The sequence below is a fragment of the Monodelphis domestica genome, chromosome 1 (genome assembly GCF_027887165.1).
Source record: "Monodelphis domestica isolate mMonDom1 chromosome 1, mMonDom1.pri, whole genome shotgun sequence".
NCBI classification, from domain to species: domain Eukaryota; kingdom Metazoa; phylum Chordata; class Mammalia; order Didelphimorphia; family Didelphidae; genus Monodelphis; species Monodelphis domestica.
The window spans coordinates 235,101,402-235,122,008 of record NC_077227.1 but is presented as its reverse complement, the minus strand read 5'-3'; the positions used below and the strand labels follow the sequence as shown (position 1 = coordinate 235,122,008).

The window sequence follows — 20,607 nt, the reverse complement described above, 5'->3', positions numbered from 1 at the left end:
TATTCGATAAAAACTGCTGGGGAAATTGGAAGGCAGTATGGGAGAGATTAGTTTGCATAAATACCTCACACCCTACACCAAGATAAATTCAAAATGGGTGAATGACTTGAACATAAAGAAGGAAACTATAAGTAAATTAGGCAAACACAGAATAGTATACATGTCAGACCTGTGGGAAGGGAAAGACTTTAAAACCAAGCAAGACTTAGAAAGAGTCACAAAATATAAAATAAATAATTTTGACTACATCAATTTAAAAAGTTTTTGTACAAACAAAACCAATGTAACTAAAATCAGAAGGGAAGCAACAAATTGGGAAACAATCTTCATAAAAACCTCTGACAAAGGTTTAATTACTCACATTTATAAAGAGCTAAATCAATTGTACAAAAAATCAAGCCATTCTCCAATTGATAAATGTGCATGGGACATGAACAGGCAGTTTTCAGCCAAAGAAATCAAAACTATTAATAAGCAGATGAAAAAGTACTCTAAATCTCTTATAATCAGAGAGATGCAAATCAAAACAACTCTGAGGTATCACCTCACACCCAGCAGACTGGCTAACATAACAGTGAAGGAAAGTAATGAATGCTGGAGGGGATGTGGCAAAGTCGGGACATTAATTCATTGCTGATGGAGTTGTGAATTGATCCAATCATTCTGGAGGGCAATTTGCAACTATTCCCAAAGGGTGATAGAAGACTGTCTGCCCTTTGATCCAGCCATAGCACTGCTGGGTTTGTACCCCAAAGAGATAATATAGGAAAAAGACTTGTACAAGAATATTATTCATAGCTGCCCTCTTTGTGGTGACCAAAAATTGGAAAATGAGGGGATGCCCTTCAATTGGGGAATGGCTGAACAAATTGTGGTATATGTTGGTGATGGAATACTACTGTGCTAAAAGGAATAATAAAGTGGAGGAATTCCATGGAGACTGGAACAACCTCCAGGAAGTGATGCAGAGCGAGAGGAGCAGAACCAGGAAAACATTGTACACAGAGACTGATACACTGTGGTACAATCGAATGTAATGGACTTCTCCATTAGTGTTAATGCAATGTCCCTGAACAATCTGCAGAGATCTAGGAGAAAAAACACTATCCACAAGCAGAGGACAAACTGTGGAAGTAAAAACACTGAGGAAAAGCAACTGCTTGACTACAGGGGTTAAGGGGACATGTCTGAGAAGAGACTCTAAATGAACACTCTAATGCAAATACCAACAACATGGAAATGGGTTCGAATCAAGAACACATGTGAAACCCAGTGGAATCGTGTGTCGGCTATGGGGGGGCGGGGGGCGAAGGAAAAGAAAATTATTGTTGTCTCCAATGAATAATGTTTTGAAATGACCAAATAAAATATTGTTTAAAAAAATATGGACTGTTGTAACTGGAAAAAAAATAATCACTTCTCTAAAGGAGAAGGGAAAAGAGGAGTTAAATGGGCATTTTAATGTTACAAACAAATAAATTTAAATTTAAAAAATAAAGAAACATCAAGCAAATGGCTTAGTGAAGAAGAGTCCTTATAGAAATGAGCATGTTTATTATGGGGATACAATATCAGGACATTGCCACCAGAAATCACATAGAGTTACTCTCTTTAAAGAGCTAGGATTTATTGATTATATGTTATTGCTATTGATTATTGATTATATATTAAATTGGTTGAAACTGAACAAATCAAAGGAGGTTGCTAAAATGTAGCCTCTATAGGATAGCTGAGGGATAATCAGGCACCTAAATTATACACCAAAAGATCAATATTCTCTTTCAAAAGACAGATGAAGCAGCTAGGTAAAGCAATAGATAGAATTCTGGGAACTGGGTATCAGTAGAACTAAGTTTGAATCCAGCCTTAGATGTCAAAGATATCTGTGGCCCTAGATAAGTGACTTAACCTTCATTTACCTTAGACTTTTCATCTGTAAAAAGGAATAATAAAGCCCCAATCCCAACAATTGTTGTGAAGATAAAATGATCTCACAAATTGCTTTGTAAACTTAATTGAGCTATATAAATGCTAACTATTAAGCCATTGTTTAATGACAAATATGCATAGTAAAACTACACACATCAAAATATCTTTGATAATTTAGCAAATAAAAGCATCATTATAGACAGAACCAATGTCCACAACTATATGAACACAATACTGACATTCTACATAATTTAATACTGTATACATAAGAAAATTGAATGAGGAAGCAGTACTTGTCTTTTACTATACTTGTCTCTTCCTAAAGTATTTATTAAATTGAGGTGAAAATTTGAAAAAATTCCAATTCCTACCATATTTAATCTACATTATCTTTCTCCTTGTTTTAAAACTAATTTTTACAAGTTAAATATGCTTTAGCAGTCACAATTTGTTAAATATAAATACAAAAATGGTCCTAGTAAATTACAATGCTCATCAGGAATTTAAAGCAGTTCTGATCAAATATTTTGAATCTAGTTGACAAAACACCAGCTATTTAAAGCACTAATTAATCCAATGTATTACTCAGAAAACTGCTAAATAGTAAAGAGTCATTGGCACTTCACTTGTAAAAAGCCTAGGCCACTACCCTTTACCATAATTTTGTTAATCCATCTTTCTTGATTTTTATTGGGTGATTTTCTTTTTATCTTCCTATGGCAAATGAGTCTACTAAGTAAGAGTAAAAGACAGTATTTTGTGCCTGATATTTATCTCTTCCCTGTAATCATAATCCTCCATTTGTGATCATAATTATCTCCCTGGAAATGATTGTGATGTGTGCAGATGGAAAATTTGTCACACCTGAGCTACATTACCAGCATCCTTTTAAGTTATGTCCTCATTTCCCATAAGGATACTTGGGACATAAATTTGGATGAGACCCACACTGCGGGGCTCATTTTTTGGAGCTTGTGCTTTTAACAAAGTGCTGCAAGAGTGAGTGAGTCTCTGGCTCTCTTTGCTCTGCTCACTTGATTCAGAGTCCTTTTTTGTTTCCTTGTCTTTGATTATTGTTAAAATCCTACAATTTTGACAACCACGAAGAGATTCCAGAACCAGAGGAACCAGATTTCTCCTCCTGCTGTGGTTTTTCCTCTCCCTTCTCCCCTCTTCCCTTTCCCCTCTCCTCTTTCCCTCCTCCCTTCTCACGCTGGGAAACTCTTCAAAGCTTTCTCAGGCTCATTGCCTACACCTGCCCACCAGGAGAGTCCAGTAGCTGGATCTCTCCCTCACAGAAGCTTGTTCCTGCTTACTCCTTTTGCTGTTACAACTGCTTGCTGCTGCTACTGGTAAGCTTTAAACTCCCTGCCCCAAATCCCAGCCCAGCAGAGGGGGATCCATTTTCCCTTTTCAGAGGGGTACTGATCCTCTCTACTAAGTCCTTTTCCAAAACACCCCGCCCAGCTTCCTATACTCCCTCTTAGCTAAAAACAAACAAAAAAAAACCAAAAACAACAGCAACAAAACCATCTTTCCACTCCAGCTAAGAGAAATCCTTATCACTAAAACCAGCCCATAAACCTCCTCAGCCCTGCCACTAAAGGCTGGTATTGAGCACTCAGTATTTTTCCCCCTTTTCTGTTGAACTGCAGTGTTGCCTTTATGCCACCAGAAGGCAACACTAGTAATATATAAATATATATATATATAGCAACTAAAAAACATCCACTATAGCAACTATATCATTGTAGAGAATAAAAGCCACTCAACATGACCACTTCTCTACAAGAAAGTCTTTTGGCTTCTGCCAAATTGGAAACTTTTTAAGGTTTCCGAATGCCTCCTTTTCTTAATGCTGCTAAGAAATCTTTATTTCCCCCTAATTTTTAATATTATGGAAATAGCCAATACAAAGGCATGTGACCTCTTAAAAATAAAGAGTTGTTTTCGTGAAAATTCATTTTTACAAATACAGCAAGCCTTCTTTAACAAAACAACCCAAACTCAAGATGATTGAACCCTCTCCACACATACCTATGTTCTTTGCTCTTTTGTGTTTTAAATGGGTCTAATATGATACTTCAGTAGAAGACTGGGAACTTTATGATAAAATTTGGGTTGTTTTCTATGTGATATATGCCTTGTTAGATAATATATTCATGATGCATTCAATTAATAACCTTGTACTTATTTTTTTATTAAATCACAAAACTCTTATTGTAATCATCATTTTCTTCATTATTGAACATAAAGCTGAGAAGCTTTATGTGTGGAGTAGGTCTTTAGGGAGCTAGCATCCCCAGAAACCACTTGAGCAAACAGGAGACTTTGATAAGATGTTGACAGGATGTGGTCTTTATCATAGAAAGAGCAGTGATGGGGGAAGTACTGCTAAGGATAACCAAAGCATTGTTCAAGGGTATACAGATCAATTCAGAATTTCTAGAAAATTAATATAATGTTCCTTTTTAGCCACCCCCTATCACCACTGTGTGATACAATATCTATGTATCTTATATTTTTCTTTATCTTGTTCTTCCTTCCTTCCACTCCCAAGTTCCTAAGACAAGGGAATATTCCTCAAGTTTGCAATTTCTATTTAGACATGGCCAAGGTCTTTCAGATAGAAACTTTTTTTTTAATGATAGATATTTTCCATAGGGGGAAAGTTTTCATGGGAATCTCTTGAGCTGTAAATTTCTACCACCACAACTCGGCTTCTAACCTTTTTAACCTTTAAAATGCAAATTGAACATTCTGTCAGAGCTATTAGAAATCAATCACAAAGAAAAGGAGAAGTGTTTGACCCCATTTAAAAGAAGTACTAACTAAAGCTATCAAAAGGGGATTGTGGCAAGGGGGAGGAGTTTGGGGGAATCTAGCATGGGGAGGAGTGGCGGCCAGTGGTGGCCAGTAGTGGTGGTGATAGGGTGGGGGGTGCGTGGCCAGGGAAGATGGGGGAAACTGGGGATTTAGGGTAGGTTCTGATTCAGGACAAGATGAATTACCGATGAAAAGTTTATTATCTACTGTGATTGTTAGAAGTTATTAAACTTATGAAACTATGGCAGAGAGAGAGAGACAGCATCATCTGTACCCCCAAAGTGTGGGCCATACATTTCTTCTGTCACTAGTTGGAGTATGAACTTGATGATTCGTGGAGTAGTTCTGTTTTTGATTGGAGTGTTTCTTGCTCTAGTATTAAATCTACATCAGATTCAGAGAAATGTCACACTCCTTCCACCAGATGTGATTGCAAGCATCTTTTCTTCAGCATGGTGGTTGCCACCATGCTGTGGCACAGCTTCAGCTGTGATTAGGTTGTTATACCCTTGCATTGACAGGCATCTGGGAGAGTCACATGAATTTAAAAGAGAGTGTTCTAGTGTAATGCGATGTGTAGCAGTCTTTGTTGGTATTAATCATGCCAGTGCTAAAGTAGATTTTGACAACAATATACAGTTGTCTCTCACTCTAGCTGCACTATCCATTGGCTTGTGGTGGACTTTTGATAGATCACGAAGTGGTTTTGGTCTTGGAGTAGGAATTGCTTTCTTGGCAACCTTGGTCACTCAACTACTAGTCTACAATGGGGTTTATCAGTATACATCTCCAGATTTTCTTTATGTCTGTTCTTGGTTACCATGTATATTTTTTGCTGGTGGCAAAACAATGGGAAATATTGATCGACAACTGGCCATGTATGAATGTAAAGTCACTGCAGAAAAATCTCATCAAGAATGAAGAAAGCAAAAATATGTTTTTGTACAGAAAAATAAACAAGATTTAAAGAAGCATGTAAATGATAGAGATACCAAGAAAACATTGGACTGTAAAATTGCTAAGATGCAGTTTTTTTTCCTTCAGTGGTATATATTACTGCAATCTATGATTGCTACTTCTGTCAATCAGTTACAGACCTTTGTGTATTTGATTTTAGTAACTGTCAAAGATGAGGTTGCACCAAAAATAAGACTACTGGTTAATAAAGGAGTTAATTTTTTTTAATATAACACATATTGTATCACAATGTTAATGTGCCAAAATATTCTATTATTGTCATGTAGAAAATGATTGTGTTATGAACATTTAAAAAATTATTGAAATGGCATAATATAAGGAGGAAAGCCAAGAATTCAATTGAATTTCTGATATTTTCTCTTTTATTTTTTACTTTCCTGCCTTTTATTTTTCTTTTTCTATTTTTTAAATTTTAAACATTATTTTATTTGGTCATTTCCAAACATTATTCACTGGAAACAAAGATCATTTTCTTTTCCTCCCCGTCCCCCCTCCCACCACCTTTCCCTCTCCCATAGCCCATGCACAATTCCACTGGTTATCACATGTGTTCTTGACTTGAACCCATTTCCCTGTTGTTGGTATTTGCATTAGAGTGTTCATTTAGAGTCTCTTCTCAGACATGTCCCCTTAACCCCTGTAGTCAAGCAGTGTTTTTACTCCCACAGTTTATCTTCTGATTGTGGATAGTATTTTTTTAGATTCCTGCAGATTGTTCAGGGACATTGCATTGCCACTAATGGAGAAGTCCATTACATTCGATTGTACCACAGTGTATCAGTCTCTGTGTACAATGTTTTCCTGGTTCTGCTCCTCTCGCTCTGCATCACTTCCTGGAGGTTGTTCCAGTCTCCATGGAATTCCTCCACTTTATTATTCCTTTTAGCACAGTAGTATTCCATCACCAACATATACCACAATTTGTTCAGCCATTCCCCAATTGAAGGGCATCCCCACATTTTCCAATTTTTGGCCACCACAAAGAGGGCAGCTATGAATATTCTTGTACAAGTCTTTTTCCTTATTATCTCTTTGGGGTACAAACCCAGCAGTGCTATAGCTGGATCAAAGGTCAGTCTTTTATCACCCTTTGGGAATAGTTCCAAATTGCCCTCCAGAATGGCTGGATCAATTCACAACTCCACCAGCAATGAATTAATGTCCCGACTTTGCCACATCCTCTCTAGCATTCATTACTTTCCATAGCTGTCATGTTAGCCAATCTGCTAGGTGTGAGGTGATACCTCAGAGTTGTTTTGATTTGCATCTCTCTGATTATAAGGGATGTAGAGCACTTTTTCATGTGCTTATTAATAGTTTTGATTTCTTTGGCTGAGAACTGCCTGTTCATGTCCCTTGCCCATTTATAAATTGGAGAATGGCTTGATTTTTTGTACAATTGATTTAGTTCTTTGTAAATTTGAGTAATTAAACCTTTATCAGAGGTTTTTATGAAGATTGTTTCCCAATTTGTTGCTACCCTTCTGATTTTGGTTACATTGGTTTTGTTTGTACAAAAACTTTTTAATTTGATGTATTCCAGATTATTTATTTTGCATTTTGTAACTCTTTCTAAGTCTTGCTTGGTTTTAAAGTCTTTCCCTTCCCAAAGATCTGACATGTATGCTATTCTGTGTTCGCCTAATTTTCTTATAGTTTCCTTCTTTATGTTCAAGTCATTCACCCATTTTGAATTTATCTTGGTGTAGGGTGCGAGGTGTTGATCTAAACCTAATCTTTCCCACACTGTCCTCCAATTTTCCCAGCAGTTTTTATGAAATAGTGGATTTTTGTCCCAAAAGCTGGGAACTTTGGGTTTGTCATATACTGTCTTGCTGAGGTCGTTTGCCCCCAGTATATTCCACTGATCCTCCTTTCTGTCTCTTAGCCAGTACCAAATTGTTTTGATGACCACTGCTTTATAATATAGTCTGAGATCTGGGACTGCAAGGCCCCCTTCCTTTGTATTTTTTTTCCCATTATTTCCCTGTATATGCTTGATCTTTTGTTCTTCCAAATGAGCTTTGTTATGGTTTTTTCTAAATCAGTAAAAAAAATTTTTGGAAGTTCCATGGGTATGGCACTAAATAGATAGATGAGTTTGGGTAGGATGGTCATTTTTATTATATTGGCTCGTCTTACCCATGAGCAGTTAATCTTTTCCCAATTGTTCAAGTCTAGTTTTAGTTGTGTGGAAAGTGTTTTGTAGTTGTGTTCATATAGTTCCTGTGTTTGCCTTTTATTTTTCTATGCACAGCAGTGTGAGTTATGGGTATCCTACTTTATTGTTGGGATTCTATCTTAATGGGTAAAGAAAAGCCTAAGTATTTGAATTTTTTGTCTTTTGTGATAAAGATGAACTTTTTGTGAAATGTTTTAAAATACATATCTACCTGCAATACTGGAGAGGATCCAAAGAAGTAAACATCTATTTATACATATTTTACTAGTATTATATGTGAAGCCCATGAGAGATTATTAGCATTATTGTTTTTCAGTATGAATTTAGGAGAGGATGGAGTAGGCAAAAATAAAGGTCATAAGCAATGTTTAAAGTGGCTTTTTAACAATCACAAGGAATTTAGCACCTCTTAATTCTTTTGCATATATAATAAACTCCCAAATCTGTAGAATTTGAAGGTTCTAATGCTCTTTTGGGAGTTCTGGTAATTGTTAACCATTTTGGCTTGGTTCACTTATCATTAGAACTCCTAGATTTATGGCCTCATTATATGCAATTGGGGGCGTGTAGCTTTTTTATGTATTAACATACCCAATAGTGAAGAGTTCCAGTCTATTGGTTAAATATGTATTGAAAGTTTTATGTATATTAAAGGTCTTGTTTAAAATTTTAAAAAAAGGGGGGAGGATTCTGGGGGAAGGGTTCTGTTCACTTCAGGGAGAGGTTGCTTCTGCTGTTTGTTATGCAGAAAAAGGCTTCTCTCTTCCCTGAAGGGCCTTAACTTTAACTAATCTATATTGGAAAGTTACAGGGATTATTGATATGAAATGATCACCATTACTATTAATCCTAATGCTAACTATATTTGTGAATAATACACTACTGATTTTACTCCACACCGTGATCATCACATAGCATAAATAATAAATTATCTTAAGAAATTGAAAACTAAACAGAAAAGTCATGATTTATTTTCTAATGACCATTACCCTTCTTATGTACACAGACAAAAAACTGATGCTTCATTTTAATATACTCTTAGGATGTAGCTCATAATAGTAGTTCTAGGTAAATAAAATTTCCTATAATGAACTCTGAAAAAGAGCCAGAATTTTGACTGTGTAGTTTTTGATATGTAATATCTAGCACCATGCCAATTAGTTTTTTATGATGCTCAATGTTTATTGAAAATAGTCAAGATAGGGGGCAGTTAGGTAGTTCAGTGGATTGAGAGCCAGGCCTAGAAATCTGGCTTCAGACACTTCCTGGCTGTGTGACCCTGGGCAAGTCATTTAATCCCCATTGCCTAGCCCTTACCACTCCTCTGCCTTGGAACCAATACACAATATTGATTCCAAGGTGGAAGGTAAGGGTTTAAAAAAAAAAAAGATTTATAAGTATTGCCTTCATCCATTGGTTCAATCTGACCTCTAAATTCTTGGTCAAAGCCTTTAATTTCTATTCTTTTTCCACTATGAATTACAAATGGTATTTTGAAAATGTGGAAACTTTCCAAGAGATGAAGTAAATATTTTGTAGGTAAGGGTTAAAAAAAAAAAAGAAAATAGTCAAGATAAAACTGAAGATCATGATCTGGAGCCTGAATTACAGAGAAAGATTTGTCTACTGATTACCTAACTAGCCTAAAGAATGGATGTGAAGAGAACTCAGGAGGTCTTAGATAATAGTTTACTTGCAAACATTTCATTTATTTAATTAAGCTAACTTTCTAAATGCTTTCAAATGATTCAATTAGAATTTCCCTTAGAAACCCAATAATTGGGAGACAGTACCATTCAGTGATAAGAGAGTCATTTCCAGAATCAAAGGGCATGAGTTCAAATATCTATTCCACTTCTGTTGCTTTTTCATTTGTTTCAGTTATGTCCAACTCTTTATATAACCATTTGGAGACTTCTTGGGCAAGAGATTGGAGTACTTTGCCATTTTCTTCTCCAGTTCATTTACAGATGAGGAGACAGGGGCAAACAGAGTAAAAAGGCTTGCCCAGATCACACAGCTGAAGCTGGATTTGAACTGACATCTTCCTGACTCCAGGCTGGGTACTCTATCCACTGCACTGCCTAGCTACCCTAACTTCTACTCATAAACTGCATAAACTTGTTTAGTATTCCCAAGTCCCAGTTTATTCATTTTAAATTGAGGGAGTTGAACTATATAACTTCCATCTAGTTCTAAATCTATGATCCTCTAACATAAGCATATATGGCACTGTGATTACAAAATGCTTACAGAGTGTGAATTTTTTTCAGATTTAAATGGTTGAGGGAAATGATTTCACTATGTTTTGGAGGGAAATTGATGTAATATTTCAAGTTTTAAATGTTGCATTTTTAACTGTTACATGTCACATGAATAATTTGTTTCTATGAAGTATTAATCACAGGCAATATGCATTTAGTATTTTAATATCTACCCATATTATCTCATTTGATTAATACAAAATCCCTTCAATAGGTACAAAAGAAATATCTCATTGCTCCATTTTATGGATTAGAAAACTGAGAACTAAGAGAGGTTAAGGGATTTGTCTGTTGCAACCCCAGTGTCCTTTTGTAGTGCAGCCATGCTAGTGACATTGTTTCCCAGCTCAGTTACCTCCATGTTCTGATGGAGATAAATAATAGGGTCTAATATGGAGGAGTCCCAGCACATGGGATTATAGGAAAATAGAATTAGAATGGCAAAGGGTTGTAGCTATTTTTCAGTCCAACCCCCTCATTTAATAGGCACCTTATATGCTGCTCTTCTTAGATGACATCAGAATTTTCATAACAAATCACATCATGTGGAGTTCTTTTCTATATTAGAATATGTCATTCTCAAGGGAGAGGCAGCATTGTACACTGGATGGGGAGCTGCCAAGAGAATTAGGAAGATCTGACTTAAAATCCTGATGCTGACACATAGTGATTATGGCTCCCTGAGCATGTTCTTGAAACTGTCAGTGCTCTAGGGTTAGGGTTAGTCTTCATTGTAAGAGGAAGCTTCCTCATCTAAGAATTCCTCATTATCAATGAATTCATAAGTGTAGTCTCTGTCCCTTACCCTATCTTCCAGGGAATCCTCTTTAGAATACAACAAAACCCTGGGTCAAGGAGCAGAGATTTTATTTGTTTTCTTTATCTTATTTAACTTTTAAGGATTTTCACTTGTTTCTAAAGTCAACTAGATTATATGAGTAATTACAGTTTCTGTTGCATTATTTATTTCTTTGTCTCCCTCCCATGATCTCAGACAATTAAAAAAAAAAAAACAAACCCTGAATAAAGTAGAAAAAAAAAACCCTGAATAAAGTAGAAGTAACCGAAACAGTGCCATATCAATCAACCTGGAAGTCCCCTGGCCAAATGGATTGATATTGGCATAATAGATATAGGTAGGACTATAATAGATTGTTTTTTGCTACAAAATCTTTTGTTGCTCCCAGCAGCCACAAAATATTATCATTGTGGGTGAACACCTGAGAAGGGAAGCAGGTGACTGAGGGAAAATGGGTGAAGAAATGTAGAGATATGAAATAAATAAGTTTAACTTGGTTTTGAGGTTTGGACCAGTGCTGAACCCAATAGCAGTTGACCACAGGCTCTAGGCCCAGATGTTTGGCCACACCAGCAATCTGAGAGGATAACACAATCTGACTGCTTTCTTGATGTTACAAACAAGAACTTCATTTGTTTCTCAAATACAGGATGGGCTAGGGGACCAGGGTGAAGATGTCGCTAGATCTAACAATATCTTTCTTCAACCAGTCAGACTAACCAGCAAAGGTCTCTTCGGTCCCCAACAGAGTTGGGGCTACACTAACTACTATATCTCACTACCTATAGAAAATCTAGCTACCTAAAATCCTGTCTAGCTGGCCCACTAATGAATAGAAACAGCATGCAGTTTGTCAGATAAAGATGGCTAGAGGCCTAAGCCAAGGTGGTTGGTCTCGTCTTTAGCATAGAGTTTCTGGGTCTTCAATACTCACACACACACAGAGAAATTGTCAGGATGGAAAAAGATGCCACTGCTCCCAGGAACACAGAAGTTTCCTGCTCACAGGAACTTCTAAGATTTGATTAGCAAACCCCAGACACCAATGTTAATTTTTTGTTCTTAATGTGCTGGAGCCTATTCATATCTACCACTGGTCTTTCTATTGAATTTTGGGTGATCAGTAATTTTAATTTTCAAGAGGCTTTGGGATACCATGATTCACAATCTTAGAGTATCACCAGAAGAATATCAGTGTTCAAAAGTGGGCCCATTATTTTAAGAAGACAGGATTCTTTAAGAACATTGCTTAATATCTAGAATGCAAGGTAGCTGAGTTTCTTCTTCCTTTTTAATTCTAAGTCTAGTTCACTCTCTTTCTTCAGGATCTGTCCAAGACATAAAGTGCTTTTCCTCTTGGATAGGCTTTAAACACTATTTTTTAGAAAATTGCTGCTCTTACAGCAAGGTAATCTTTTCCCTTTAGTGACCTCTTACTACCAAGTTATACCACTACAAAATTTCTAGGTGGCTTTCTGGTTCATTTTAAGCCTAAGGCAGAGATGCAGTTATGTATTGGGAGCCATGTGGAATAGGTAATTCCGTCTTCTGATTCTTGTTAAAAACAAACAATGTAAAGATTAAAATTTAGGGGAGATGGGGAGACTGAGGCAGGTAGAAATTAGTTTCTCTCTACAAGGAGTATTATATTTTTTAGAGGTTTATTGAAGATTAAGGATTAAAGAAAATACAGGATAAGAAACATGTGTCCAGGCCATAGAGTGGCCTATACACAACCTCACCTACATTATGAAAAAAACCAGGCCTGCCCCAAAACGGAAGTCCAAGAGTCGAGAGAGCCCCTCAAAAGCCTTTGAATCAGCTTAAATACCTTCTCAATCTCAGCCCAGGTGAGATTACAAGGCATTCTGGGGAAGTGGAGCAAAGGCTCGTGGGGATTGTAGTCCTGTATTCGAGTCTATTTTTTACATTTTCCCATGTGATCATTTTTGGAAAAATTAATTTTTCCCCAAAAGGATCATAAAAACATAATCAATTTAAAGATTACAATAATTTGAGGATAAGAGAAAAAAGAATAAAACCAATAATTGCTGAACACATTGACAAAAAGCCGTTAGGGGGCAGTCTCCTTTGGCATAAAAGTATACATACAAATAAATGTTTAATCAACCACACCCAAAGTTCAATTTGATCTTGTGCAGCTTGTGGTCTGGAGGCTTCTTCATGGTGGCTTCTCCAACAGTTCAGTTCTGGATTCAGAGAGGGAGCATCTTCTTAACCTAAAATTCTTCTCAAAAGGAATTTAAACTTTGCAATTTACAATAATATTTTTTTACATTTCCCCATGTTGTGGGTGATTGAAAAATACAGAATCAGTTAGGGATGCATGGCTGAGGTATGAGGTATATGAATCAATTGGCAAGAGATATTAAAAAGACATCAGAAAAATCAAAAAGAAAAGAAAAATTTCTGGATGAAAATATAGACTATCAAAGTCTTATGTGTAAAAATTCCAAGTAAAAGAAAAATAAATGTATAACAGGTCCTTGAATCAGGGCCCAATCAAAATGACCTAAGCAATGATGCATTTACCCAGTCAATAGCCAGGACTACAGAAAGTTGCCACACTATGAAAGGCAGAAAAGGGGACCAGATTATAGGAGCCAAGGTTTTGGGGATACTCGTCTGTGAGTATCTTCAGAGTGAGTGTGGACACAAGGAAAGCCTATGTCTTAACACAGGTTAAACATAGTAACCTTGAGTCTTCACACTAGGTTCAAGACCTTTGTATTGGCCTAGAAGTGCATCAATCCATCCTGGATTTGCTTTTCTTTTGCTCTGTGAAATGGCTCTTGTGTGTATCTCTTGTCCTGGAATCAGACAGAATCATTAAGCAAAGTCCCATAATTTTTTTTAAATAATTAGTGGCATCTTTTTTATAGTCACAAGCTTTTTAGGGCATGCATTAGCAAATGTATTTCAAACTTGTAGCACTGAAAAGTCAAAAAGTTAAAGAAAATCTTAATGCTGGTGACATGTGCTTCAAATATAAAAAGGAGAGAAAAAATAATAAAAAAACTGAATTGCACATGCAAGAAAATATAATAATAAAAGAGCTTTAAAAAATTCAAAAATATAGCTTATAATCATTGACACTGTGTCAGTTAAGAAAATATAAAATACAAGGCTTTCTCACCAAAAAATGAGATCCATTTCCTCTTTGTATCTGGCCATGATCACTGTGAGTAGAAGGCAAATGAATTGAACAAGGTTAACAATTTTTTCATCTTTAAAAATACAGTAGTACAAATATGTAGATATCAAAATCTCCAAAATTCTCAATAGCCCAATTAATTACAATAGCAAACAAACACACTTTCATATTTCACATAAGTTGCTGTATGACATTTTTAAAAACCTATGAATTGATGGACATTTGTCACAATTTTTACGAACATAGCAATCTTTCAACCTTGGTAATTAAACATATTTTTAAACAAAGTAAAACTCATCTTGGACTAAGAACATAATCAAGAAATCTAGATATCATTCTGGTGCAAGTAAAGTAGTGAGCTGAAGAGTATAAATAAAGGGGTGCTCCTTTTGGAGGCTTTTAGGGATACAAATGCCCTGAGATTAACTGCCCAACTTCTATTCACATATTTAGAAATGTGGGAAGGTTGGGGTTTATAAAATGTATTTCACTTCAGCTACTCTTGGCCTTACCTCGTGGTAGGCGCAGGCAAAAATAACCAGAGATGGTTTAAAAAAATTACAAAAATCATATTTAAAAAAACCCTTAAAATCATTTGAGATATTTAGCACATTAAATTTTCCAAAGGTTGTTATACAATTATAACCAGTTCTGAAGTCCATCTATCCTCAGCAAAATAGAAAAAAGCTGTTTTTTCATAGATGGGCTTATTCACAATAATATTTGTTCAACACAGTTATAGGGGGAAAACAGAATTTCAAAACTCAGTACATTCAAAATAAATTCAATCAACCTTCAGTTCAAGCAGAATAATATTGAATCCAGTAATATATGAACTTAAAATCAAAAAGTTAAACCATAACAAAAAATGCAATAGAATACAGAGATTTTTTATAAACCATTGGAGTCTGAAATGCCTTAAAATATAGCCTTTAGTCTCTTCAAAGTTCCTTGGGGGTTTTTTGTTTGTTTTTAATTATCCATTTAAATGTCTATAGTCCGAAGGCAGAGTAGTAAGAGCTAGGCAATGGGGGTTAAGGGACCCGTCCTGGGCCCCGTAGCTGGGAAGTATCTGAGGCCAGATTTTAACCCAGGACCATGCTCTCAGTGCCCTGAGCCACCCATTTGCAAATTCAAAGTTGAATCTTTGGGCTGAATCTTTCTTCTGGCACGCAGGTGAAATCAATGAAATTACCAGAACAGTCAAAAGGTACCCTTTTAAACAGCCCATTGCTATTAAGTTTCTGTTTGAAAAGATCTGTTTCTTCTCTCTAGTCTCTCTTTCCCCTGCTCTGATACCCCTGTGGCCAATACCCCCATCCACGTGGAGGCTTAGCCTCAGGGAAAATTACCCGGTCTCCTTTCCCTCTCTTCTCTCCCCTCTACCCATGTGGCCAATACTGTAACCAGCTGATCGCAATGAGTCCTGAGCGATCTGCTCCAAGGATCTGGGTGATGAGCCGGCTGGGGTCACGCTTGTGGGTCTGGGGCTGGGGTGATGAGCCATCTGGATTGGAGGCCAGATGGGTGAGGGGCAGACCGCTTGGGGTGGGTCGGGCCAGAGCTGGAGCGCAGACAAGCGGAGCTGGGGCACCAGGTGAGAGGCCAGGAGCAGGAGCAGAAGCAGGCAGGCAGAACTTAGCAGCCAGGGACCAGGTGGGCAGCAAAAACAAAACAGGTCTGGATGGGGGCTGAACACCAACAGGCAAAAGCGGCTGAGCCGGGTCTGGATGGAGCCTGTGAGCTATCTACTGTCTGGAACTAAATGAGCAGCAGCTTTGCAAGGGTAAAAAACCTTGGCCAGAGAGATATGGCTCAAAAAAAAAAATTTCTAGGTACTAGATATTAAAGATTAAATCAGAAGATTGAGATTTTTTCTCCCGAAGTGGTTACGCCAACTGTAAAGATTAAAATTTAGGGGAGATGGGGAGACTGAGGCAGGTAGAAATTAGTTTCTCTCTGCAAGAAGTATTATATGTTTTAGAGGTTTATTGAAGATTAAGGATTAAAGAAAATACAGGATAAGAAACACGTGTCCAGGCCATAGAGTGGCCTAGACACAACCTCACCTACATTATGAAAAAAAACAGGCCTGCCCCAAAACGGAAGTCCAAGAGTCGAGAGAGCCCCTCAAAAGCCTTTGAATCAGCTTAAATACCTTCTCAATCTCAGCCCAGGTGAGATTACAAGGCATTCTGGGGAAGTGGAGCAAAGGCTCGTGGGGATTGTAGTCCTGTATTCGAGTCTATTTTTTACAACAAACTATTTCACAGGAAATAGTACTGAAATGTATGAAAAAGGAACTTTCATAAATAAACTTTTTTTAAAAACAATTTCTACTTAAATGCCACTGTAAACAAGGCATGTCACTAGACATTTACTTTAAGTATTTAAGAATGACAACTATTATACCTTGAACATCACTGGGAAGATAATTCATCAGTTATCTTAATGGCAATTCAATTCACCAAAGGGGGGAGGGGAGGAATATTCTAAATAAAAGGTCATAATTCCTTTAAGGCAAAAACAGATGCATTTCCCCAACACTACATTACTAAAGGAATTTTATAAGTCATTTTCTATTCTGTGTTTGGCTAATTTGCTTATAGTTTCCTTCTTTATATTCAGGTCATTCACCCATTCTGAGTTTATCTTGGTGTAGGATGTGAGATGTTGATCTAAACCTAACTTCTCTATATAGTAAATGCCAATTCTTCCTTGTAATTTATCTAGTTGCCTACTATGGTCTTCAAAAGACTTTTCTTACTCTATCATGAATCTAATTAAAAAGAGTTTACCCCTACCTATTACAACGCATTCACTTCTCTCTGAGAACACTCAGTTCCATAATGCTTGTTCCCCCTTCTTGGTAAGAGAGGGAGATGAAATAGTCAATTGCTTAAATTCCTCATCTTTAAATGTCTACTCTCTTTCCCCTTCAAGCCAGTGCTTAAAGCAGAATCTCATTTATTATTCTCCTTCCCCCCACTTCATATGTCCTACATAAATGTAACATATAGCATGGCTTCCTCTGGACCTCATGATAGAGGTCCCATATTCTATTAAAGTCTCCTACAATTTATGTCTTTCATATGCTAATCCTACATTCCTCATTACCCTACTGCGACTTGCTTTTCCCATCATTATTCTGATAAATTCAAACTTCATCAGGCATTCTATTACTTACTTTTAGTGGCTCAAAGGAGTCTGCATCATCATTCTTATTATTAATTGTATCATTCACATACATCATTTTACATACATGACATTTTTGTACATTTGCCTTACCCAATTCACTTAAAAAATTATTTCAATTCACAGAACAATTCATACTTAAAATAGAATCATGTTCTAACAGACAGCATTTAAAACCCATGTTTACACCCAAACAATAGTCATTTTGCCCATAGTGCATACTTTGGCAACAATCCATATATCCCAATAAGTTACAAATTCATCAGTTCTTTACCAATATTCCAAACTCTTCATAGACACTCCATTTCAAATTTAGAAATTTAAAATTTCTTCAATGTTCATTACATTTTCACTTGGTACTTGCTTCAACAACACATATACTAAAATAACATTTTCACATTCTCATTTGTAAATCCCCAAAATTTAGTTCATACAGAATCTTTTTCATAATATATCACATTCTCTTCTAAAAAGCTGGTAGTAAATTCTTATACACTTTACATTTCGTTTTATTGAACAGCCAGCACATATTAGGAGTTTGCTTCTCATCTGCTAATTTAAAACAAAAACCCTTTCTGCCAAGTAGGCTGACTTCCCATTGCATTTCAATCTCCAACTTCAGTTGACTCAAATAACAAACATTTTAGGTATGTCCACACATTCAAATCTCTAACCATTGTTCTTTTTAACTCAATGAAAACAAACAGTTCTCTCTTCATTAAATTGATACAGGAAAAAAAAAACCCTCTGAAATCTTAGACAATTGAGAGACAATTTTTAACACTGAATCACTAACTTTACATTCATTTCACTCAATTCCACATTTCAAGATCTTTAACATGTATTTCAGCCTTAAAATCAACCCTAAGTAAAAATCCAATCGTGCCATCAAATCTCCCTTCTCATGTTCTAATTTTCCTCCTCCCATCCAGTGGCCCGTCAAAGAGGGAAAAAGAAAAATGTTGAACAGTCTTTTCTGCCTCTGTCTCCTATAAAGCAGAGGGCAAAATTCCCTTTTGAAGTTCTTAAACACATTCCCTGATCTGTCAACTCCCTCATTTTTCAGAATAATGATGGACTGAGAGACAAGAGACTCGGTAATCACAAAGAGATCTTTTCCCCCAAACCCTCCCAGTGCACACACATGACACACAGATTTACAATTTATAAAGGACATACAAAACATAAATTCTTTTGCCCAACCACATATAATAGTCTATTTATTTACATTTTCTTCACCCCAAAGAGGGGAGTGTCTTGTCAGTCAACTCCTAAAGTTTCACATTAAACAATCCCCTAATTGTAAAAAGAATCTTAGCACAGTCAGTGTCTTCATTATCTCACATTCAGGCACAAAGTGTTCAAGAACTCTGGCCATTTGTCTTGGCAGGAAATTTACAGTTTCTGTCAGATGTTCTGGTCCCAGTGTGTTAGTTCATTAGTATTGTCCTTAATTGGACACTTTCTCGTTAAGTGGCCAGGCTGCTTACGCATGTAACAAGTATGAACTTCTAGGGGAGACAAGTCACTTCTCTCTCTTCTTCTGTGATTCACCTGTCTTATAATCTGGCTTTCCCTTCTTATTTCCCTCTTCCTTCAATCTGGCATATTCATTGGCTTCACCTCTTCTGCTCTTCCTGAAATTTCCTCAAAACCAGGGTTATAAATCTGGTCAGTTACTTTTTGCTGTCATCTTCTCTCTCCATATATATATATATATATATATAATCTCTGTCTTTTGGAGGAACTCCTGTAGGGGTTTAGTTACTCATCCATTTATCCTTCAAAGTTTATTGCTGATATCTGAACTGGAATTGTTTCCAAAACTGATCATTAGAACTTCCTGCCTTCTAGGATCAGTCACATTCAGTCTAAGGGATCTCTGTTCACTAAATCCCTCAGCTGGTTCAAGAAATCTGCTGAACTCTCTTTTCTCTCCTGTTTAGCTTCCTGGATTTAGTCGATTTAGTCGATGTCTTCATTTCAGTGCTCAACAGATTCTGTCCTCTTGTGTATCCATATCTCTAAAGTCTTCCATATTTTCTTTTTCTGATTTCACTACTGTTAGTAGTTGGGTGATGGGAACAGGAAAACTCTCTCCCTTTACTCAGTCACCATGAGTCTTACTTTGCAAGTCTCGGGCCTTAGTGGCAGCACATTAGTCTTCAATCTCTGGAAGAGAGAGAATCTTTTGCTTTCTCTCAATTATTTGGGACAAATTTCTGTCAAGGGATATATTCCTCCACAGCTATAGTGCAAAAGGGTGCATGAAGATTTTGGAGGTCTCCCAAAGTGATTACTCCATTCTTCCTTCCTAGAAATCTGTCCATTCTTTGTCTGTCCTTCCTGTTGTAGTTCCTCTTTCACAAATACCTCTTGAGCTTGCTATGACAACTCATCTAATGATATGAGCATCCAATCTTTACATTTTCTGGAACTTTCTACTGATATATGGCCAAGAATTAGCAGTCACATCTAGGCCAGCATTCAAAAAATCAGTGGAAGTTTCCTTTTTTACTCCTATTTGGGTTCAGACACCTTATTCGGGTTCTCATCTTAAAGAGAGCAATCTAGTTCATGCTCTTCCCCCTGCTTCTAGGGGACTTTTCATCTCTCAGAATTTCTCACTTTAGAGCTTACTAAGGGGAGTATTAACAAATTCAATCACCAATTCAGTCTTCCATTTGAGTGGAACTTCCCTCAATGGACATTGCTTCACCACTCCACCTAAGGGAAAGTTTCTCTGGTCCTCTACTATTTGTTTTTGTGGAATAGCAGGTAGAGGAGGTGGCACTGGTGCTGGTAGAATGACAGGAGGAGGTGGGGTTTCCAGTGGAACCCATAATTTCTCTTTCTTCTGACATAATCCTGAATTCTTCTCCTCTTTAATCTCCTGTTTGCCTGCCCCGGGCATTGCTGTTGCAGCTTCTTTCTTACTTCCTCCTGCTCTATCATTCTTATCTGCCATGGACTGCTGTTGTCTCATTTTATCTATATGATTTTTGTCTCATTCTTCTCTCCAAAATTTCTGGTCTCTCTGCAAACTGCCTAGCAGCCTAATCTTTTTTTTTTTTTTTAATCTGGATTCCATTCTTTTTTTTTTAAACATTATTTTATTTGGTCATTTCCAAACATTATTCATTGGAAACAAAAATAATTTTCTTTTCATTCCCCCCCCCTCCCACCACCTCTCCCATAGCCAGCACATGATTCCACTGGGTATCACATGTGTTCTTGACTCGAACCCATTTCCATGTTG

General features: G+C 36.8%; 2 protein-coding genes across 2 annotated transcripts in view; both read left to right on the top strand.

Annotated features, from left to right (window-relative positions):
* Positions 1-2,854: 2,854 nt before the first annotated feature.
* Positions 2,855-20,607, top strand: part of LOC100019732 (transmembrane protein 143) — a 28,899-nt gene continuing 11,146 nt past the window's right edge. The window contains exon 1 of the mRNA XM_001372451.4: positions 2,855-3,281. The gene's annotated coding sequence lies outside the window, so the exon portion shown is untranslated. The remainder of the gene's footprint in view (positions 3,282-20,607) is intronic.
* On the top strand, positions 4,935-20,427 carry LOC100019795 (insulin-induced gene 2 protein-like). The gene has a single exon (XM_056810582.1). It carries the CDS (start codon positions 5,074-5,076, stop codon positions 5,674-5,676), a length of 603 nt encoding a protein of 200 aa, XP_056666560.1. The 5' UTR covers positions 4,935-5,073; the 3' UTR covers positions 5,677-20,427.

Coding starts and splice junctions, on each gene's coding strand:
- LOC100019795 (XM_056810582.1), top strand. CDS start 5,074: ATGAACTTGATGATTCGTGGAGTAGTTCTGTTTTTGATTGGAGTGTTT.